Genomic DNA, 24,021 nt, shown 5'->3' on the forward strand with positions numbered 1-24,021 from the left:
CTTCCAAATCTTTCTCTCTTTATGGCTTCTGATAGTTCAGCTTTAACAGCCCTTGATTCCTATGAAAGAATGATTTGATATTAATACTGGGCCAACGGAAAACACGTTTATGCTTAGTTATCATGTTAACACTCTCGGAGGAATGACTGTGTGTCCCCTTAGTTGAGCCAAGCTTTGCTTAACCAGAGTTAATTGGCAGGTTTGCATGGGGCTTTGCAGCTCTTCTCTGTGATTGATGTAGCTGCTGACAAACACACGCAGTTCTGCGACATGGAGCTGAGATTGCTAGCTTACCCCTTGCTTTGCAGCGTGCTTCATCTCAAGGCACTTGTTACTCAGGACGTGGGAGGTGCAAACTCCCCTTTTGGAAATTTCTCATTTCAAATGGATCTCTGGTTCAGTTTCCACAGGGAGATGAATGAAAGCTTTTGTAATCACAATAAAACGTTAAACAAATTCTTAAATTTTCCTATAGCACACAGAGACCACAAAGCACGATGGTGATATCAGTCCTATCTATTTTAGCGTAAAGGATCTGAATATAGCTTGATATGTGGGGTTTCAGCTAAGTTAGATGTCTTTGTCACTTGCAGAGAAATTTAATGAAAAAGAAGTCTTCTCCAGCAGTCATAAATCATTATTTTACAGGAATTTGGTTTTGTTTGCAAATGCCTATAATCTCAAACAAGTGGTTCATTATATCATGAGAAACATCAGTCACAGGAGAGTAACAGCATCCTGAATTGAGTGCAGAACTAATCTGTCAAGCCTGCATGCTCTAATATTTTTGAAACCCTTGACACATTTCAGATTATTCTTCTTAACTTTTATTCCATTGCTTCGTACGCCTCTCTGATTTTAACATTATTCCTTACATTCCTGCTGTCTTTACCATGGATTTTTAGCTTGTGGAAAAGGCACTTGAGTCTCATTCTTCTACGTAGAGTACCATTCATACTGGTAACATTATGAATGTGGATGCTATGTCATTCTTCATCACTATGAATAGCCAGGACTACCTCCCCTGTAAACAAGAATATTAAACAGGTCAGAATAAGAAGTAAGGATGGTGTTGGTGCAACTAAAACAGGCAGATCAGAAGTTTCCAGAATTAGGACTGAGTTTCATCTTGCAGCCATACTTGAATCTGTTACTACAAGTGCGGATGGGTGGTTATGCCCCCATGAAGAGCTAGAAAAAACTTCTGCTCTACTGAAGTAGAGGTCTGGGTTTGACGCATTCTGAAAAAAACATAGTATCTCTGAGTACTGACACTACAGCAGGATGACTCTCAGACTGAGGTATGTATTCATGTGAGATATTTAAGTCACCAGTGGGATCTTTTTCATAATAACTCATAAGATTAAGCTATCTAACTGGCTGAGAAGGCAAGGAGGTGCCTTTTAAATTTACTTCAGAAGACAGTCTTATGGATGTTTCATATTAGGTTAACAGGACTGCATTTGGTCTCACCTCTAAGGCATATCTGCTTGCTTAAATGAGAAAAAGGCATTTTTTACTCCTGTTATCACCACAGATATGCTTATGGGAGAGAGAGATGAATTTCGTTTCATCTTGCACATCAGCACGTGTCAGGTGATGCAGGACTATGGTCTCTTACTGGTCATACTAGATACAGACCTGGATTTTTATGTTCCTGGGTGCTTGCATTGGAAGCTTAAAAATTCACTTGACTTTAAGTGTATGAATCAAATGCACAAACTATGGAAGGCACCTCTGACTTGTTTTACATGCTTTCGGACTATAATCATGTACTGATGAAATACTTCATGAGTTGTTCTTACACAAAAGAGTTTTGAATTGTCAAAGACAGTTCTGTCTTTGACAGTCATCCTTCCTTTCCCAAAGGTCCAGTGGTTTGTAGCTCGAAAGCCTCGTACACCAAAGCCAAGAAGACATGATTGTTCCACTTAATCTTTGGGTTTTACTAGGAATCAGAGGGTTTTTTTCAGTAAATTGGTACCATGTAGATCTATTTGAATAATCTTGCTGTTCACGAGAACAAGTGCCTTTTGTCCCAGCTGTATGCTTATATTTATAAATGCTACATGGTCAACTTTTCCTAAGCCTTTTCTGAACTGCTAAAATAATAAAACACAAGAAGTATTCATTTTTCTTACCTAGTGGCTGCATTTTATTGGTCTGTCAACTTCAAGAAAAGAATTGTTGTCAGGTAAAGCCTACAGATGACTTAGGTAGTGATCACCCCTATTTGCTCTAAAGATTTTGTGCATGTTGTTGCTGACCTAAAATAAATACCCTGGTGTTTTTCATGGAGGATGTGTGAAAGAAAGGAAGGCAGAGGAGAAGTAGGAGAGAGTATTACAGAAATAAAACACTTTATAGACAGCTATGTATCAAAATCCATCAAGGGACATGCATTCTTCTGGTGGATATTTTTGATTTGTTGAATCACTTGACCTCTGTTTGGTCACTTGGCAGAGACCAAATATATTCATGAAATGACAGCTCCTCTGCACAAATGATTTACAAGCTTCCTTCCTTTCTCTCACCACCATTCTTGATACAAGAGAGAGTTACAGCACTTAAATAATACCAATTGCTTAGACTTAAAGTTGTAAGTGTTTCAGTTAGTCAATGCAGAAAGCAATCATGTGAGAGTGCTATATAACCTGCAGATGTGAGACTTGGGAACTTCATCAAGTTAATATAGTTAATAATTCTTACATTTTTTTTCTTTTTGTGAGATTGAGATGGGTTATCTTTCAATCCAGCTTAGTAAAATCAATCATTCATGAACTGCCTTTTGCCTCTACAGACTCTTCACACAACAGTTGACCCTTTCAATTGCCTCCAGTATTTTCTTTTGCAAATGTTTCTCCAGCTGTTGCCCTGATTTACCTACTTTTTAATGGCTTGCTCTCATCTCAGACTTGAGGCTTATTTCACCCCTTAGGAACCTAACCTTCAATCTAAAGTGATGCTCTTTCCACTCTCTTCAAAGCAAGCATTATTTAAAAACACAACATGGCTTAAGTATGTGGCCAGACAAATCCTTTTCTCAAGTTCACATTCCTGTTTTCAGGACCTTATTTTATTTATCCTGGCAAAAAATACTTAAAATAGGTAGAATATGTACACATCCATAATATCAAAGCTGAAAAATTTTTCCTAAAGATCTTTCCTAAAGATCCTGGGGGAAAAAAAGGCTTTTCCTAAGGAAAATGTCACTGAACATTGCCGTTCTTTCTGTACAAGATGAATATTCTGAAAGTATTTTGCTCCATTTCTTACCTACTCCAGATTTTTTCAGCATTCTTCAAACAGGTCTAGAAAGTCAAGGTGTAGTTTCTCCTTACCTGCATTGAGTCAGTGTTCTAGTAAGCTGGAAAACTTTCTAATAATAGTCTTTCTGTTTCTTACATCTCTGTGGTCTCCAGAAGCACTTAGACTTGGCCTATAGATGAGAATTACAAAGGTGTTTCACCTTTATTCATTTGTCTTTACTAGGTGGATCATTACCCTAAGATCCAAAAGTAACACTAATCAAGCTCTGTTATGTCCTCCAAAAGAGAACTCTTCAGCTGCTTTTCACTCTCCCATAGTTTTTGTTCTTAACCTAATGCCACTGTCTCCCAGGCTGGTGGCAAACCTGACCAGAAGGCAACAAAACCGAACAGTATTTCAAGTGTTCGAGTCTTATGATGACTTCCCACCAAATAATTTTAATTTTTTAACTCCTGAAGGACCAGTGAACTGATTCCTCCAAAAATACTGAATTACACTGACATATTTTCCTAACTGGATAGAGTATGAACTCTTCTCATGTTTTGACTCTTCCCCTGCAAAACTAATCTGTCAGTGGGATCTAGAGAAGGAGACTTCAGGAAACATCTCACATCCTGAAGGGGAAGACAGTTTGAGCATAGTCTGAAGATGCTGGCTGTTTCCATGCTTGCTTTCAGTGTCTGCTGCAGTGTGTGAAATCATCCAAATAGCAGGATAAGAAAGCAGACTCTGAAGCAGTATTTGGAATGGATATAAGGGGGGAAAGACTGCACGTGGTAAGGCCACCTGAAAGAGACCTGAACCAACTGAAACAGAAGATGGCAAAAGCCCAAGTAAGAGTTTCTGGGAAGTGGGATAGGAAAAACTATTTCATAGAAGCATTTTCTGGAAAGAATTTTCCAGACATAGGCATGACTTTTTGATGTATGTAAGACATACATGATTTGCAGGTCAAAGATAATGTTCAAGTTGGGGCTTAACGTATGAGTAGAACGCTGTCATCCATGCCGATAGAGCAGGAAGGCTTCAAGAAGGGTTGAAACACCAAAGTCCTTAAAAATACAAGACTAAACAAATCCTGGTATTTCTGCTGGTCCCAGCCTGGGTTATATCAGTTTTGACGTTCAGGATGTCTTCCTCAAGTGAGCTCAGACATCCATTAGTCCTTAGGTATCCCAAGTGTTACTTCACAGAAACAGCACTTGTTGATTCTACATCTAATAATACAGATGTTAGCTAGTAGAGTCTGAAGACAGGTGCTGCTCTGCAAAAGTGCAAGTTACTTGCTATTCAAAGCATGAGAGCTTCTATGGGACTAACTTATAGATCCAAATGGAAACGATTTTTGCTCCTGGCTGCTCAGTGTGACCTTCAACCCGTTGGAGAAATCTATTCCTCCTATCCTGGCTTATTTATTTTTTGTGAAGCATTCATGACTTCAAGTTACAGTTAAGATTAGTTTAGCTGCCTGTCATTTTTCTGTTCAAGGTCGGATTATTTCCTTGCATCCAACAGTGTGAAGCTTCTTGAGAAGGTGCATTTCCCTCCTCTTCCTCCAGAAAAATTACATGAAGCTTGTGGTCTGGAATACAGCAGTCCATCCCTTGTGACTCCTTTCTAGTATGTTCACTGTACCTTCTGGTTGTGAAAGTATCTGTTACATCTTTTAAAAGAACAAGCAAGAGTCAGATACAATATAATTCAGACAAGTACAGATATTGTATCACTGATAGCATAACTCCTTACCAGAAGTGGGATCAGGCTTCAGTTTGTGTTGGTTTGGCTGCACCATCTTGTCTTTGCAACATCTATTTCTGGAAAGTTAAACTCTGCAAGCTTGTAGTCCTGAGGGCATTCTACTGCCTGAACAGGACAACACTTCCACAAGACATTGAGACTTCTTGTAGCATTTGAGTGCAGATTCTTGTGACCCATAAGCTCTTAAAGGTATATGGAATTTCCTTAACGTCTGCTATAAAGTATGTAAATTAGCACCATATAGCTTGATTAGTGCCTACTCTGTAGCAGTGCAAAGGAACCAGTTTGTCAGGCATTGTGAGTGTACATATATTGGAAGTTTGCAGGACACCACATGGATTTCAGTGCCTGCCTTTCAGCCCTGCACACCTAATGTGATGCTCAGTTCAATGAAGCGATAATACTGGCTGGTACCCACATGAAACTTCCAGCAGAGACACCTAGCCAGTCACTCATTGTAATCGTTGCAGACAAATCTGTAAGCAATTTTACATAGCAAGACCATAGAGTTGGGAAAGGACAGTTTGGCCACATAGATTCTTGATGCTTCTGCATTGATGTGAAATAACTAGCTTGGAGGTTCTCTCTGTTAGCCGAGAGACTTTGCCACTGAGGCAGTTTCTGTCACACACCATGTGCTGAATCTCTTGGGATCCATGTAAAACCCAATCTGAAAACCCTGGGACTTTGGGAAAGCAGATGGCCTACTGCTTTCTTAGACACTTTTTCTTCCTAGCTCATCTACACTCAGGCTCTTGAAGGTCTGAAAATCATCATGTTTCATCTTCACTAACTATGTCAAAACTCTAACCTGTCTTTACTTAATCTTTTTCTTGGCTCCTGGTACCCACAGCTTGTTGTCATATATTCCATCTCTCTCTTCCAGACTGTATTGCAGTTGCTTCCTCTTGATCTGATCAGCTCATCCATTCTCTTACACTAGGCACTACTGTCCAGCCTTTAGCTCTTAAGATTCTATGCCTTTTCTTGTTCAGAGCTCTGTCTGTCCTCACCTGTTCTTTCTGGCACCCTGCATCCAGCCTTCACTCAAAGAATCACAGAATGGGTCCATAAATCACAGGTTGGAAGGAGCCTTAGAGCTCATCTAATTCCAATCCCTGTGCCAGAGGCAGGGATGCTTTCCATTAGACCAGGTTGCTCAAAGTCCCTTACAACCTGGCCTTGAACATTTCCACAGCTTCTCTGGGGAACATGTACCAATGTCTCACACCCCTCATAGTGAAGATTTTTTTCCTAATATCTAAAATAAATCTACCCTCTTGCTGCTTAAAGCCATTCCCCTTGTCCTGTCACTACCTGCCCTTGAAAACTGTGTCCTCCTTGAAAGCAGCTTTCCTCTAAGTTCCCTTTAGGTATTTAGGTATCATGACTGCTTCTGGGGAAGATAAACAAAATATTTAGGGATTTGGGGTAGGCAGTACTATCTATTTTCACCTGGTTGTAATGTAATCAACTTAAAAAGGACAGCTGCATAATTGAACAAACTATTTTAGCTTTAAGGTTCTATAAGTAGACTTTTACTGTGCCTTGATGCTGAGGGTGCATGTCTTTGCAGGAGTCGGTGTTTCAACTAAAAGTGCATCTGGGGAAGGGTCTTTCCTTATTTCTGTGCATTCTAAACTTTGCAAAGGGGCTGTGCAGGCTGGCATGGAAGTATTGCTGTACTCTTGCTGGTGTGCTAACTTTGAAAGAGACATTTTTTTTTCCTCTAGGGCCGATGGGAGAGTCAGCAAGATGTATCCCAAGGTGCCACAAATTCCAGTAGAGGCATTAGTCCATCTCGTACCTCTCTGCCAGGCTCTAGGCAGCAAAATCACTCTCCTGATCCAGGTAAGGGGTTTCCTAAAGCTAAGACAACTTTCCTAAAGATGAAATCAAGTTAGGACAGCTCCTGAATTTCAGATAAAGCTGAGCTGCTTTCAGAGAGGCAGAGAAGTTCTCCAAGCAATGTCTGTGCAGTTCCCTTTCTGTGAACATTTAGCAGTTGTGGCTAAGCTACTCAGTCTCCAGGCAACTCTAACTGGCCTTTCCTTTAAATCTGATACTAGTTCTGCTAAGAATTAAATGCCATATGTTTAAAGTTGTCTGAAAATGCAGTCTACCTCAGTAGTTCAGTTTCTAAAGCCAAAACCTAGCTGCTCTTAGAACATGCTGTCTGTTACATGAGTAAAGCAGCAAAGACAGTAAGGCTACAAATGTTTTGGGAAATAAGCAGCACTGGAACTGTATGGCTATTTTGCAGCTTTTGTATAATATATATAATATATAATATTATATATATATATATATATATATATATAGCTGAGAGCACAGAGATAGATAGTAGTGATGTTTTGCATGTCTTCCTAGGTTTTCTCAAGGGAAGTAGTTTAGGAAAATGGCAGTGTGAGTAAGGAGACTTGAATGCCCCTAACATTTTTTCTTTTTCTTAACTTGGAACTTCTCGTCTTTTACTTCTAGTAAGTTTTGTAATTGTTGTTAAAAATGTGTGTTGTATGGACATCCTTTTTCAATTTTGCTTCTTGATTTGTGGTTTTTGTTTGTTGGGTGTTTTTGTTTGGGTTTGTTTTGGGGTTTTTTTCCTGCTTCTGCAATTTATAAAGCACTTTATGTTTCCATTTGCAAACAACAAGCTTTTCATGCCATGTGATGGAAAAAAAAAATATGTATGCTGGGGCCACAAGTTACAACCTACCCCATTCAAGGGAGGAGCAAGCACTCAATGCTTTTGCTTGGCTAATGCTTTGACCACTGGCAGATGTCATCTTAGACTAAAATGATAACAGTTCTGTAATTTGTTTGGGAGGTGGGGTTGGTTTGGGTTTTGTTTGTTTTTTTGTCTTTTCCTTTCTCCAAAGTGTAGCTGTTCTCATTTTTCAATTTTTCCAACAGGTATTGGTAGCCTTGCTGCTTCCTACCTGAATCCTGTAAAGTCCTTTGTGCCTCAGATGCCAAAGCTGCTGAAGTCTCTCTTTCCTGTTAGAGACGACAAAAAGGGCAGGCAGACCTCTCCCCTTGCACAGCAGGTAAAAAATGAAATCAAATAGGCTATGTTGTTGCAGTGCAAACCGAGGTTTTGGTTATAGTAAAGCCTTGTGAGGCACTTCCGCTCTTCACTGTCCAGAGATAGTAGAGCTGTTTAAACCTATTGATACACTCAGCCCACTTGGCTTTCTAGAAGTGCGAGGTACGCTACCAGCATGATTTATGGCAATGCTACTTGCAGCATCAGTATCATTTAAATTCATGAAGTAAAATTCGTGAAGTGCACTTGGTGTTGTTTGAGTATGGCCAAGTGGAAAAGGTAATTCTGTTTTTAATTTGTTATTTCATATGCCATCCCCTCCCATCCCTTGCCCCAGCTCATGTCACCTTTTACTGTCTTCTGCTCTGTGCTTTGGCCAGTTGCTTTAATTTGTTCTCTTACCTATTCCACACATCAGAGAAGCATTTGATTTTAGTTGTGGATGCTGTGCTGCAAAACTCCTCTTGCTCTAAATGTGGGTTCTGTGCTCTGAGGAGTAGCTGGTAGTCTGGTACCTGATAAGCTGGTAGTCCTCCTTTTTCTACTCTGCATGATCAAGCAGACTAGAAAAAGCTACTGTCTTTTAAAGAAAACAGATGAAATAGACTAAAACTTTAATTTTTTGAAGTAACTTATGACAGAGATGACACAAAAATCAGGTAGATGTAAAATATTTTTAGTTAGACTGTGGTTTTATTCTCTACAAAGTAATAAAGGGAGCAAATTTTGCACCTGTATCTTAATCTAATTTATTTGCTTTACTTTTTCATATTGTCTTCTGCTTACAACAGCCTTGGTGTTGAGACTAGAATCACATAAACTTACTCATCTATGAAACTTAGAGAATTAAAATTGAGAGTGGCTTTGTTTAAAGGTATTTGGGTATTGAAAGATGCAAATAGGTGCTCTTTACAATTGCAGTGAGAGCCTTTCACAAGTTCTTGAATTCTTACTGAATCAGTGAGAGCTGAGATTAGAAATGAGGCCTAATTTCCTGCCTCTAGTCTAACCACCTGTTACCACTCCTTCCTACTGTTCAAGATTATTTGTCTTTAAGTCAGTTTTTAAACAGCAAACATCTATTTAAAGATATTTTAATTTATATTATAGATTACTATAGGAGCTCAAGTAATCAGATCATGATCACAGCACCTTTTTAAAAAGAGGGAAAATGCTATTTCTATTTTGCTTAAAAAAAAAAATAAAGGCTTATATAGAAACAAGAGTGTGTGATATTTTATTGCTTGGTTTTTCCATGACCACTGGATCTGTATAATAAAATGAAATGTTAAAGTTATTTGTAACTTCAGTTTTTTTTAATAGAACAGTTTCGGTTGTATTACAAATACACCTCACTGGTTTGAGAGGTTTATAGAGAGTCTTTGTAGCCCTATCAATGAGGAAACAGGGCTGCTTCATTCCTGCTAGCAATTGCAGCTTACAGAAGAGAGAGGAAAAACTGAAGGAACTGCTACAGAATTAGTTACAGCTTCTTCTGAGCAGCACAAAAATAAGTACGTGCTGTTGTAGCAAGACAGGCTTTAAGATCGTAAATATCATGTCTCGTAATCTTTCTTGCTGTTTCTTTCTAATGGCCTGACGATGCAAATGTGGCTAGAAGAACTTAAATGGTGGTGGTGATGAATGGCTGTTGCACATGGTGGGTGATGGGGCTGCTTTGGGGGTCACTGTTTGGCAATCAGCTATAACACCTTATCGCTAACCTGCCAGTGCCAGGCAGCAGGCTAGTAATTTGTGCACAACTGTAGTAAACTACACAACAGAGAGGACACAAAAAATAGTTCTATATTTTCTGAATCTCAGAAAATACGGAACAATGCATCTTAGTTCTGTGGAAGAATAAAACTTCGATACACAGTAGCAGAGGACATAAGTGAATGTGCAAGGTGAGAGTAGGTGGTGAACTACGAAAAATACAAGGGCAGAGTGAAGCCAAAAGGATTTTTTCGACTGTAACTGCAAAGGAAACTGACCCCTAATTGAGAACTGATGGAGAATTAAGTTCAAGAATAGAAATAACTAAAGGAATGCTTTACAAAGCAAATGGAAATTTCCGTATTATTTTTTTCTTGGCTAAAACAAAAAAAAGCAGATTAGGTAAAACAGTTTTTTTCAACACAAATACCAAAAAGCAAAGCGGATCAGTTTATTACTGTCTCCTGGTTCATCAAAAACTACAGTGAAAAAGAATTCCCAAAGTTCTTGTTAAGCTCCCTTTTCAAAGGGATCGTTGTGTTTCTGTTTCATTATTTGAGAGTGCTTAATTGTCTGGCTGAGAGAGGTGAGGTTGTTCAGCTGGATGTGTTCAAGTGTTCAGGGCCAGGTTGGACAGGGTTTTGAGCAACCTAGTCTAGTAGAAGGTGTCCCTGCCCATGGCAGGGGGTTAGAACTAGGTGAGCTCTAAGGTCGCTTCTGACCCAGACCATCCTATGATTCTATGATCTAATGTCATAAAAACCTGTTCTGGAAAAATGCTGGTGAACTATCTTGAACTAGATGGTTGGTCAGGCTTATTAAATTTTCAATGTGTTATAGTTAAATTATCAGGGTTAGATGGCTGTACATCTCTACAGAAACCATCAGATTTGTTTTGTTACTCCTGGGAAGCAGGATTTTAGCAGTTTTGAGCATTATTTCCAAGGGAGCAGTACTTTTTTCCAAACTTATAACTGAAGTTTATTGTGACCAAGCAGCTTTCTGAGTGGATGTGTTACCGAATCTCTGTGTGAGTAAAGAGAAGCTGGAGTTCTGATCAGTTGTTCTGAAAACACCTTTTTGATTTAAGCAGTTTTTGTTTCAGTCAGTTGCTGTTGCTTAAGCTGGCAACCTTAGAGCGAGGGAGGACACGCAAAAGTTATCTTAAAATGTCTTTCCCACTCCTGTTTGTGTTTGTAGTCAGTGGTTGCCTGAGTTTCAAAAATGCAAAGACATTTCAGTCAAGGTGGTGGCAGCTAACAAAATTGCTGTCTTTGACCTTCTGATGCAAGTTTAGTAACTAATCTGGAGAATAATGAACCGCAATTAATGAAATCTGCTCTCGTATTCAAGTGTGTTTCTCAGACAGCACATAAAATAATTGAAAGAACTTCCTGCTCTCTAATTAGTTAGATTGAATTAATTTGGCATAATAGGATTCTTTATGTAACTAGCAGAACGGCTTCCGATGAAGCTGTTTATGTACCTGAAAGATTGGTTTCTGATGAAGCTGTTTATATACTTTTAAGTTAGAAAAGGTCTATTTTCTCCAGTATCTGATGCCTTTAAATTAATTGCCAGTAGTCTGTAAATAAAAAAGCCAATTATTTAAACCTTTCAGGACTGCAGGAATTGCTTTTTATTTACCTAGTCCATTCTTTAAAAAGCTTAGTACTGCAGTGTGCAGGATCTAACACCTTGCCAACCCTTATTGCTGATGGGGAAAAGTTTAAAAATCTTGTGTAAAACATGCAGGTGGATGGAGAATCAGAGTTTCATCTATCTGTGCTTAATTACATTACATACATGCTCTTGAAGCTTGTCTTTTTTATCAACATCCTGAGGCTTTCATAGTGTGCACCAAGCAGAATTACTGTTCTTTACCTTATGACCCTGCTGATCTCCAGGAACTGCCCATGTAATTGCATTTAAGGGCATTTTTGGTTCTGACATTAAAGAATGTACATATTAAATTTCAGTTTCTGGGGTTTCTTGACATTGCTGTGGCTGAAGCAAATTCCTCTGACCAATTTCGTAAGTAGATTTTGGTCGCCTTCATACTTGAGAACCGTGTTGGGTGCTCAAATGTACGTTTTAACACATGGCTTGAATGAGACATCTTAAAAAAACATGTTCTCTGAATTTTCATGTACTAATGTAATTCATTTTGTTTGTGGTCTGCAAATGCAGACATGTGACTACAGAGAGGGCAGGTGTCAATTTTTTCTCCTTCACCTTCTGATGCAGATGTGGTAATTAATCTTAAAAAATAATGAAATCGGCTAATGAAAAACTACCCAAATAGACAAAAGCCTTTTTCTGCCAGTGCATTAAAAATAACAGCTTCATGGATGTGCATGGTGCATAGTATAATTGCTAGAACTGACGTTCCTTAATCAAATGTAAATAATGTGGCCTCAGAGAACCGTCTTTAAAATCTTGAAGGCTTTTTTCAGTGTTTCAAATAAAGAATCGTTTCGATGCTGTAATCAGCATAGCTCAACAGATCCTCTGTGGCCAGCTGAGCTCCTATGTGTCTAGCTCTTCTGACTGAGTTGTTAGTTTTTTCATTTCTTTCCAAGTTCAGTTTTCACTATCATCCTCATACAAACAGTTTTAAATGAGAATGAGTATGGAAAAATGGCTTTTAAAGTTCTTGGAGCAAACCACTGAAACTTCTTTAGGAACTAACTTGAAAATGGTCATAAATTACCCTCTTAATCTACTCAGATCTAGGAATGAAATAATTTAGCTGCATAGAAAATTCTGGTTACTTTTACATAAAGTATATTGGAAATGTGGAATTCAGAAGTGCTATTACAGGCTGAAATGTTGCACATATGGAAGGTGGTATAAGAGGGTTTTGTTTGGGTTACGATTTAAATGAAGAGTTTCTTTAGAGAAGAAAACAAACACCAAACATACAACTAACTTGTACAGGGTTTCACATTTCCTTTTGGAGCGCAGGAGACTTTATATTTGAATGATTAATTATGTTTTAATTATTTTAAAATTGAGGGCAGAGAGGAATATTTGGGCAGGGGATGGCTTTTTAAAATTGATTCATCTTTTTTTTGACTCTATCCTAGGGAATTCAGAGTTCTTACTGCATTGCTCTATGTCTTGTGAAAGTATTTCATCCCGGCTGCTGATTTAAACTGATTTAAATCTACATTTAATGAAGCAACTGTTATGCCCTGCTGCTGTTTCCAATAGCTGCTTTTAAATGATGATGTGAACATTATACTGTCAGTGTGACAGTCCTTGAGCTCAGTGATTCCTATCTGCAGATGGTAAAGCATAGACAAGAGCAGTGGAAGTTTTGTGATAATGCCTTTTTAGGATTGCATCAGCTATAACCTTGGCTAGACCATTTCTGGAGCTTGGAGGATAATTCTGGTACACGCTTGCCCAGTCTGTTCTCTTATCTGCCACTGAACTTTCTGCATATTGGGTGTTAACACTGAAGAATTTTCATCCAGTGACATGAAATCAAAAGGCTTTGTATTGAAGTCATCAGTCACTATTGTCAGAGGCATTTTACAAAATGTTTAATGACATAGAAATACCAAATGTGTTTTTCTGAGCTCGTTGAAGATGTTGTCATTATATATGCAATATATGGTATGAAAAAGAGCTCATTTAGGATTAATTTTAGACCCTCTCTAAGTGGGGTGAGATTCGCATTTGCTTTTCCTGTTCATGCTCACCAGTGTACCAGGTTGGTCTCCAGATTCCACTAATCACTAGTAGCAACATGGCTTTTGGTCACCTCGGAGTGTGTGCAAACTGACCTTTCGTCTGACCGGAAAATACGTGCTCTTAGATATCCTTATAAACTCATTGCACAGAGTAGCAGCTCTCAGGAAGAAGACAATTTTTGTTCTACAAAGATTCAAAGGTGCTTTAAAGTGAATTCCTTTCATGTTCTCTCTTAGTCTATATTTTGTCAGCTTGGATGAAGACATTGTGCCAAAAATTATCACTGTAAAAGGATCATGTTTTGCCGGTGGGTAAATATATACGTCTGGTTTAGCAGTCGCTATCTGCAAATGTTTAATGATAGAATTTGGCTCTCGATTCAGAAATACTTTTCATCCAGTAATGTCTTCATAGATACTCAAACACAGTATTTTTAGTATCCCACCCAAGTTACTTGACTGCATTTCATAACACAGATTCAGTTTAGTACCCTTGCACCCCAGTGAGGGTGTTTCTGCCCATCTGTTTCTTGTCAACGCAAACGTTGGGCAAGTGCCACTTCTCATAATTGCTTTTCCCTCCATGTTTTTCTAAACATTGCTTGGCAGAGTTATTGTAGTTTTGAGATTTGTCATCCTTTCAGGAGGAGAACTTGATGAGGCATGATTAAAGTGTAATGGTTTTCTTTCATTTGCTATTTGATATCAACCAGAGTTTTAGGTTTTGTGGATTTACAAGCTGTAAGACTGAAGGTTTCTGAGAGATAAAAACCCCAAACAAGCTCTCTCCTCTGTTTATTTGTTATAAAGAGAGAAAAATAAATCAAAGGCACTGAGAAATATCTTTAAACACTTTTTCTTATTTCAATTCCAAGTGCTTATCTCTGGATAATAATACTAGACCTCAAAGTACTTCCCAACCAAGGCATGTATAGTGGGAGAAAATGGGGCAAAAAGCTCAAGTTTTGTTGTGGTCCCAGTGAGCACTGGAGCTGTTTTTAGCTCCTGACACGAACTCTGCTTGAGAAGGCTGTTTCCCCTGCTCCAGCATATCACAGATAGACATGTGGAAGCAACAAGGACAGTGTTTCCCTTTGTGCAGCCTTTCTGAGATGCCAAAATGGACCATGGAGATAGTTAACTGGGATAATTTGAATTCAAGAGCCTTGGCTTCTCAATGAGGTTCAGCGGCACCTCTGCAAAAGGTTTGAAGTGCTTTGTAAGTGCCTGCCTAGGGATTAGCCCTAATGTCTTGTGACCTTTTATTTTTAAAAGGTGATATTTAATAGCACTCCCAGGATGGACCAACCCATGGTTCAAAGATGGTTGAAGAGGAAAGAATAAGTGTTCTGCCAAGTACTCTCTTCCATTTAACATTGTGATAAGTGTCTATTAAACCTAAGATTTGCAGGGCTTTCTCACAAGAAGGTTAATCCCTCTACTCTCTAGTCTTTGTTGAAGTAAAACGCTTGGCTGTTGTGACAGTCAAGTTATCCTTGCATATCAGAGTTAATGCTTAGGATGAGTCAGAGTACTCAGTCGCCTCATTGCTCTCAGCTGTCTCTGGACCCAGTCACAAGTCACTACTACAGTTGTTTTCAGGTTAATACTTTTGTCTTAGAAGATTGCCACTTCATTCCAAAGGAAGCTGGAGTATGAGGAAGTATGGAGTATGTCTGAAAACCACTGGGATCACAAGCCCTAAAGCTGTATTTATGTTTAGGCTTCACTGATTTGTTCTGATTTGGGTCACCATCAGTTCCTGGAGCCCCAGCACATGTCCTAGTAAGGATCTTGAAACGCTAATGCCTTGTTCACCCAAAATAGAGCCAGTTTGCTCTGAACCCCACTTCAGTGGTGTACTTTCAATCAGTAGGTTTAATGATAAGCAAACCCCACCCTACCCCCTCCTGCTTTCTTTTATTGAACTGAGCTTTAACATCTTAAAATTATTTTGATCCACTGTGAACCTGTTGCGGGTTTTGTCTGTCTTTTGTCTTTTTATTTTTTAACTTGAACAACCATGTTTTTAATTGATGCCTGGCAATCTCTGTATAAATCATAGCTGTTCTTTTCTTCCATGTTTATTTCTTTTGGGGACAGGGTTAGTCACATTCCTGCTTTACTGTACATAGAAGGGATGCAGAAGAGGAGTTACCTTACTCCAGCTGGAAAGCTTCGGTTCTTTAAACAGAATGTTGAATTCTGGAAATAGCTGTCTCAGAGATGAGCACTGCCTGTGTTTTTCTGCAGAAGGAGTTCTCAAGTCCCTTGGAGAAAAAACAAAAAAAGGCAGACTGCTCCCAGATCATGTAATGTGTCACCCTTAAGGAGCTCTTTCCCTCAAAGTATGAATCTGCACTTGCAGTACATTATTTAACAGAGCTGAAGAGAGATGTTTCTGCCTTCATCTCCTCTCTCTTTTAGTTCTTGCTTCTCTTTTCCAAGTTTCTCCACTGAACTGGTGCTCCCTTTCCCTCCTGTCTCAACAGTGCATGTTAGCCCAAGCCTAAGATTTATAGTCAGTTATCACAGTTTGCTGTTATAGTCTTGGGAGAGTGATTATTTAAAATATTAAAACATAAAAACCTGAATATGGAGCAAGTGAGGGACATTTATTGTCAATACCTTCAGTATCAAGCCCCATGCTGTAAAAGAGAAGATACTGTTGAAACACAGAAGTGGTTCTTCTGGCCCAGAACCAGTGTATCATGATTAGCAAGTGGCGTGTGTAGTCTTCACTCTAGCAGGCAGTGGTGGTGCCCTGTTTTACTAGAAGATACACAGATCTTGATTTTGGCTTCCTTTTTGAATTAAAGCAAGCAATGCTAAAATCTAAATTGAATTAAGATACTGGAGATGGAGAAAGAGATTTGGAGATGGACTGAAGCTGAGGATTTCACTCACCAGACCAGCGTGACCTCAGATCTCTCTGTCATCTGTTTGCTCAGTGGTCTGTCTTTGACAGACTGCATAAAAGAAAACTTCCTACATTATGAATTTGTACTTGTAGCTGCTTATAGGTTAAAATTCCGGGAGGCCTTGGTTTTTACCCTTTCAGAGCACATTATCAGAATGTAATAAAATAGCAATGCTCCATCCTTTTGTGACAGAGGTTTGTTTGCGATTCCAGAATTTCATATACAAGTTCTAATGTTTACCAGTGTGACAATACTTAATCCTTTAAGTGAACGATGCTCTCTTTTTTCGTCCTTGCAGGCTGTCCCACGAATTATGGTTCAGTCTGCCGGTATTGACACCAGTGCTGCAAGGATAAAACAGGTAAGCACATTGCAGGATATGATGATACAATTTTCATATTCCCGTACCTGGAAACCAGAGGTGGCAGAAGCAACTGCTGGGTTAGCTATTTAAAACCTGTTGCACTTCTTTTGTTGGGACAATTAAATGCAGCGTGTGTTGCTGTGTTTTCTTAGGTCCTGGTAAAATCTCCCCTTATCACCAGTTACACTTTCGTATTAGAAAGGCTGGTAAATCATATTATAAATCATTGCATTAGCAGTTAACTAGCTAAAATTTAGCTGGTTTGCTGCTTTAAAAGGCAAATTGCTGGGCTCTGTTGCTTTCTATTGACAGAACGTGTCTGTTATTCTGAGTGTTGAGCTTAATTCTCGATTTTACATTTCAAGACAATTCATGATATTGGCATGAAAAAAAGGCTCTTGCTAAACTAAAGAGAAAATAGACACTGATCTCCCACAGTTTAGCAGAACTTCAGTCTCATGAATAGGAAATCATCTTTCTCCCACTTGTGCTTTTATTGTCTTAGCAAAATGTGTTATCTGAACGCTTACAAGGGAAAACAAAGACCGAGCACAGCTCCAGAGTCCGCATGTACACCATCCTCTCCATCGAAAAGCTAATAATCCATAGGAATATTTAAAAAAATTCCTCTGTATTACATTTCACATTAGCAGGATAGCCTTTGGTTCTGACATTCCTGTAATTCAATCAAATCCCTCTTTCTTGAAATTCCACGTATACTTCCAGTGGAAAAGGCACTTCAGAATAAGGTGAAAATCCCGTAGTTCAGGAGACTTAATCACTAGATGGGATAAATGGCAAGATTTTGAACACTAAACAAAAACGTACACTTGAGAGTTAAGATCTGTGCAAATCTGCTGTCCTCCAACCACTGTTTTTTTTTCCCCTTCATACTAGCAGCCTTCTCCCTCCCTCACAAAGAGATTTAGAGACATCCTAATCTTTTAGAGTACATGTGCTGGCAAAAGATATTGATCTATCAGATTTAGTAAACTTTACAGCCAAGAAATACATCACTAAAATGGGCTGTTAATCTCGTGAGGTGCAGTTAATTTCATACTCGGCAAGTGTGTGGTGCTGGCGGCATTGAGGTGGGAATGGCATTTGGAAATGGGGACATAAATGACAGTTTAGTTGGAAGGCATGATTTATCAATCCTGAGAGTTAAGCCAAATAACTAACTTATAGATCATGGCTGTTTCACATTTCCTATAAATCCTGCTATTCAAACAGCAAATGACCATTCCTGCAATATAAACAATTTTTCAGTAAATATTGGGGGATGTATTTCTTTTAGTTGACAGACACTTTTCTTATTAATGGAAGAAATGAGCTGACAATCCTACCAGATTTGCAAAGCTGACTTCGGATCAGCTTGCATCTTTTGGACTTTGCAGCTACACAGGGATTTAGATAAGCCAAAGATCTTAGAACTTCCCAGAGGCCTTGTATCTATCCTTTTAGCTCAGGTATTTTGGATAACAGGTCCCTATCCTTCTCTGTTTCAGATTAACCAAGAGGAAATAGGAAAACAGCCATTCGAAACTGCGGTGCAGACGTCAGAGGTGCACAAGAGTCCCGAAAAGACACCCAAAGTGCCTTTGCAGCAGCCCTCAGGAGACACCCAGGCACAGGACTCCCAGGAGGGACCTCCGAGTCCTCTGAGTGAAGCCTCCAGCGGGTACTTTTCTCACAGTGTCTCAACAGCCACCCTCTCTGAGGCCCTTGCAGCAGGAAGTGATGCTGTGGCTCAACCAGGAAGTCAAACGCCTGCAGCCAGTGACTTCCCAGCTCCTGTTGTGGCTCAGGTCCCTTCTTCTGACATGCCAGGGCACTCAGAGAGTTCATCAGAAAGCTGTCTCAGTACTAAGAGAGAGAATCTACTTACCTTCAGCCTTCAAAGCACTCATGCAAGACCTAAAGACAGCACTGAAGTAAATGGAAATGATGCTTTGAAATCCAAATCTTGCATATCTCCTGTGACTCAAAGCGAGCAGGGAAATGATGCCTCTGTAGCAACTGATGCAAAAACCTTTCTTTCTACCTCCACTCCAAAGAAGGAGCTGTTATCCAAACAATCAATGGAGTCAGCAGGACAAGTTAGGAAAAAGGAAATGGCTTCAGGGTCTTCAGAACTGGGGTTTCCCAAACCACAGATTCATCCCGAACAATTGTCCCAGCCTGGTGTTGCAGCCTCCCCCTTCAAAATCCAGAAAGTCAAGACATCAGAACTGAAGTCCTTTACAAGCATGCTGGGAACAGATCCCGTATATTCACTAAACACAGAAGAGCAGCAAGAAGGAGAAAAGAGTACATCCACCGCCCGTGGACTGAACCATAACGGATCAGAGACAGCAGAAGAAAAACTGGAGGTGGCTTCTGACTCTGAAGATGCCAATGAAATTCCTGAGTGGCTGAAAGAGGGGGAATATGTCACAGTTGGTGCAAATAAGACAGGCACCGTTAGATATATTGGGCCCACAGACTTTCAAGAGGGAACGTGGGTTGGTGTCGAGCTGGATTTACCTTCAGGTAAAATATACAGACAGCATGTCAGGATTTGCAGTGTTTCAGTTTAATGTCACTTTCTGATGAGGGGGGAGTACATTAGCCATTACTGGGTGCATTTTGAGATGGGAAATACCTTTTCCTGCTGTCATCTTTTTCCAGTCTGCCTTTGTAAATCTAGTCTTACTGACCTCTCACAGAATTGTGTGCCTTTTCAGTTACTTCATTGGCTTCTTACAGTGGAGGTAGGAATCAGGATTGCTTTTACAGGCTGTGTGGAGACCTCATAGCAGCCTTCCAGTACCTGAAGGGGGCCTATAGGGATGCTGGGGAGGGACTCTTCATCAGGGACTGTAGTGACAGGACAAGGGGTAATCGGTTAAAACTTAAACAGAGGAAGTTTAGATTGGAGATAAGGAGGAAATTCTTTCCTGTTAGGGTGGTGAGACACTGGAACGGGTTGCCCAGGGAGGTTGTGAGTGCTCCATCCCTGGCGGTGTTCAAGGCCAGGTTGGATGAAGCCTTTGGTGGGATGGTTTAGTGTGAGGTGTCCCTGCTCGTGGCAGGGGGGTTGGAACTAGATGATCTTGAGGTCCTTTCCAACCCTATTCTATGATTCTATGAAATAGTTGCAGGGGACAGCCCTTGTGTCCAAAGAGTTCTCTTCTGGGCTTCTGCTCTGTGGATAAGGGTGTCCAAAGCACAACAGGAGCTGTGGAATTCAAGCAACCAAAGGAATATTCAGGCTTAATAAATTGCAGAGGCTTCTAACAGGTTACCTAGTCTCTCACAAGCTGTCTGAAAATAAGCTGTTAAATGGCAAAAGACTATTTGTGTGTGTGTGTGTGTGTGTGTGTGTATATACACACCTATATGTGTAAAAACCAGTAGGAAATAATCACACTTTGACCATCAGGACATACAGATGATTTAAAGTTTCTTTCAGCTTCTCATTTGTCATTCATGTTTGACTGCTGTACAGCTGTAGACTTCACAGAATTTAGGCTCTAATACATACTTTTTGGAAACGAGGGTGCTGTTCTGGAGAGGCTCTGTTCATATGTGCTGTTGCACAAAGATGGGGAAAACCAGTGACTTTATCACAAGATAAAAGAAAGATGACAACTGGCATTTGTTCTCTGCTGCAGCCCCAGGTTTCATAACTTCCTTTCTTTGCAAGTTCATGTCCACTTTCAAAGGACTGGACTGGGGGAAGGCAGGGCATGCCAGTGGAAAATTCAAAAGGCAAGCAGTAGATACCGCTGCCTTTGATAGTGAAAGGGTTTGGTTTACCACGGGCATACAGAGCTCCTTATTTAAATCCTTTTAACCAAGCTGTAACATTCCAAGTCTGCAGTGCAGGCTCTGTTTGGTGAATCAGCATGTCCCAGGGAGTTGCCTACACTCATCTCTGCTGCACACTTCCTGGGATGGAAGCTGCTCACCAAGATAAATGCTGTGTCAAGGATCCAGAGCTCCCATTAAGTGAGCAGTTATCTTCTCTGTGCCTGGTGTGCTCATAAAAGCTAAAATGGAAGGTGTGCTTTCAGCTGGTTTCAGAAAACTCTGGGTTTGCCAGTCTGGAAAGCAAGTGGCTCTAATCCCTTTGAAAGTTGTAAACCGATGCTCAGTCCTGAATTCATACCTTAGTTTAAGAAATATATATATTTATGGATTCATTTCCATTTTGGAAAGTCACCTTCCCTTCCTGTCTGGCTACTCTAATCCACAGTGGTAATTCTGTTAAGCTCTTTGCACATACCTGGTGTCAGCTTCACTGTCCATGGAAGAGTCAAACAGCTACAAGACTTTTTTGGTCTATTGAGAGCTCAACTGCTGATGTTACTGGGTATTTTTTTTTCCCCATCTGTTTCCATGAGGAGTAAGTCCTTGATTTGTTGGAGCATAACTGGATTCACGTGCACATCTGGAGCTGCGGTTGGAAAATATGATCGCAAATTTCTATCTTGGTCACACTTACAGGCAGCGGTAGAAGTCCAAGTCCTTGACCACGTGAGGCTATGTGGGACCTAAAGCAGTGCTGGTGGTAGAGAGAAGGAGATACCTGTAAAACAAAAGGGGTGATTTCATGTCATTTAAAGAGCTGTTGTATCGTTTCACATTCCCTTTACAGATGGAAGCTGTTTCTGTCCCGGTACCCAGAACAGTGATGGGGGAGAATGTTTAAAGAAGTTAAAGGCAGCATCAGTGTAAAGAAATCATTCTTTCTGTTCTGTGGAGGTTTTATGACATGGAAACAGGAGCTCTTCTCAACATCAGACTCTCATCAACTCAGAAACCAAAAAGTTCTTTTAAATGTCTTTTTTTTCCCTTCCTTCCTGATAGTTTGCTGATGCTTCTGTTGCTGAACTGAGTATTTAACACTTCTGGTGAAATTAAAGCCTTCCCCTGAATAGTGAGCAGGGAGGAAGAATAAGAGGGAGTGTCCCATTCAGAGTAACTGTGCAATGGCTTTGCCTCCGAGCATCTTTGTGGCCTCCTCTGGACCCCCAGCAACAGCTCCAACTCCTTCTTATGCTGAGGGCCCCAGAGCTGGGTGCAGGACTGCAGAGGGGGGTCTCAGCAGAGCAGAGGGGAAGAAACCCCTCCCTTGGCCAAGGTCAAGGTGATGCAGCCCAGCATATGGAGAGCACACCATGCACACGGAATAAGAGCCATTTCATCTATCATCTTTCTTTCTTCTCTTGTCACAGGTAAGAATGATGGCTCAATTGGAGGGAAGCAGTATTTCAGATGCAACCCAGGCTATGGATTGCTTGTGAAACCAGGCAGAGTTAAAAAGGCCACAGGATCAGCAAGACGGCGGAGCACCGGGCTGAGGTTGCAAGGAGGAGTCGCCACTGAGAACAGGAAGAGCGGCAACTTCTCCGGTTCAGCCTCCAACCTGGCTTCACTCACAGCCCTGGCCAAATCAGAAGGAGGACCCACGCTGCGACTGGAGAAGAACCAGAAAAATGTGGAGAACAGGAAATCCTGGGCAAACTGAGACAGCTCTGCGCACAGCAGCAAACGCTGTGTAACGCAGCCGAGGGAGCAGGTCTTCGAGCTTCGGGAAGTGAAACCAACCACGTGAACTCCTAGTTTGTGGCAAACACTAATGAAGGTTTTTTTCCTCTGCTTTGGGTGATTGACATGTTAATTCTTTGCCTTGTCATGGTGCTGGATCTGTGTCCTTCGTTTCCTGTTACAAATTGTGATGCTTCGCAGTATGACTGGTTTCAGCCGGTGAAAGCTCGTGGCAGTGGGGGTGTGTAAGCTCTGCTCTCTTCCACCTCTCAGAGAAGGAAGAGACGCATCAATTGTTTGAGTTATGACATGGCTTTCCAATAGCTGCAGAATACTACCCGGGCACGGGTGCTTCTCTTGGTGTGACTGGCAATTCTAAAGAAACCTCCCCAAAATAACAGTTCTTTACTACTTTTGTAAGATGTGTCCATATCACATAATACATGGTGAAAGAGCAGGGTTATCATGAGCCCGGACAGGCAGAGAAGCAAACATAGATTTTTATTTGAAAATAAAGACACCCCCCCCCCCCCAAATCTCTTTATTTAAAACACCCACCAGTTCCTTGGTCGTGTGGCCTGGGCCCAGTGCCTCTTTGATTAGTGTCCTGTTGTCCCTCTCTCCTGCTGTGAAATTAGCACAATCTTTCTAGCTGTTTTGTTGGGGATGGGAGAAGGCCCATGACCCGTGTAATAGTTTTAATCCCTTCAGGAAAGAGAGGAGTTGAGCAAATTTTCCATCTAATCTATTTCACATGCTCTCTCACCATGACAGGATCCCCTCTCACTTGCTCCAAAGTGGCAGCACCTTCTTCTTGTTGGTGCTGCCGTGTGGGCCAAAAGGATTTCTGCAGAGATATCAGCACTGAAGTGCTTTGATGTTCCCACCCAGCCTTTGGAGCCGGTTGGATTTTTACCGCTTAGGCAAAGCAGAGGGTCGCTGTCCTTGTAACGGGATGAATCCGGTCTATTTATTTGTATTTATTGTTTTAAAATATGAAATGTTTGCTCTTTACAATCATTCCACCACCTGACGTTGCACAGAGGAGCTCCCCCAGGTCCATACCGAGCATCCATCCAAAGAGGAGGTGCCTCTGTCGCCAGCTAAACCACCCCAGCGACGCACAAAAGCAAACGTGGCTGAACGGGCTGAGGAGTCGTCCCAAAGCGAATCATCCCTCTTGGAAGTGGGAGGTTTGGGCTGGCTTTTATGAAACTTGATTTTATTTTCAGTAACCCTTGTTATTTTTTAACCGCCTGTGACACAAATGACGTATCGCTGTGCGTGTGTTGTATATACCTGTGCACATACCAACATACACGCACTCATTTTCTAACAAATGAAGAAAGGCCACAGACTTTTTCTATTCTGAGCTGTTTATGTCTCATTTAGTCATCACAGGGGGATTGGACAGCTTGAGCAGTAGGCATTTTAGCTACGTGGGGAATATTTAGGATGCTAAATTAATGATTAAACTTTAATAGGTATCTAGTCGCTGCCCATGCTGCACGTGGGTATCTAAGTGCCTTAGCCATCTGGTTCAGAGGTCCAAGGGAAAGATTCATTGTCATCAGAGGAGGTAGGGATGCTTAGCGGAGGAGATAATTATGCTGATTTACTGTAATTAATATTATTTATGCAGAAGGAATAAAATTAAAATAGAAACTAATCTGTAGCAGAAGTGGGATGGGTTGCAATGCAGCATGAATA

General features: G+C 40.6%; 1 protein-coding gene across 4 annotated transcripts in view; it reads left to right on the forward strand.

Annotated features, from left to right (window-relative positions):
- KIF13B (kinesin family member 13B) overlaps positions 1 to 23,542 on the forward strand; it is a 132,222-nt gene extending 108,680 nt beyond the window's left edge. For all 4 annotated transcript variants that reach the window (XM_065681885.1, XM_065681887.1, XM_065681886.1 and 1 more), the window contains 5 exons: positions 6,762 to 6,879; positions 7,942 to 8,075; positions 16,711 to 16,773; positions 18,285 to 19,308; positions 21,999 to 23,542. In XM_065681885.1, coding sequence (XP_065537957.1) covers positions 6,762 to 6,879; positions 7,942 to 8,075; positions 16,711 to 16,773; positions 18,285 to 19,308; positions 21,999 to 22,291 — 1,632 coding nt within the window. In that variant the 3' untranslated portion in view covers positions 22,292 to 23,542. The remainder of the gene's footprint in view (positions 1 to 6,761; positions 6,880 to 7,941; positions 8,076 to 16,710; positions 16,774 to 18,284; positions 19,309 to 21,998) is intronic.
- The last annotated feature ends 479 nt before the right edge of the window (positions 23,543 to 24,021 follow it).

The sequence above is a fragment of the Lathamus discolor genome, chromosome 5 (assembly GCF_037157495.1).
Source record: "Lathamus discolor isolate bLatDis1 chromosome 5, bLatDis1.hap1, whole genome shotgun sequence".
Taxonomy (NCBI): Eukaryota; Metazoa; Chordata; class Aves; order Psittaciformes; family Psittacidae; genus Lathamus; species Lathamus discolor.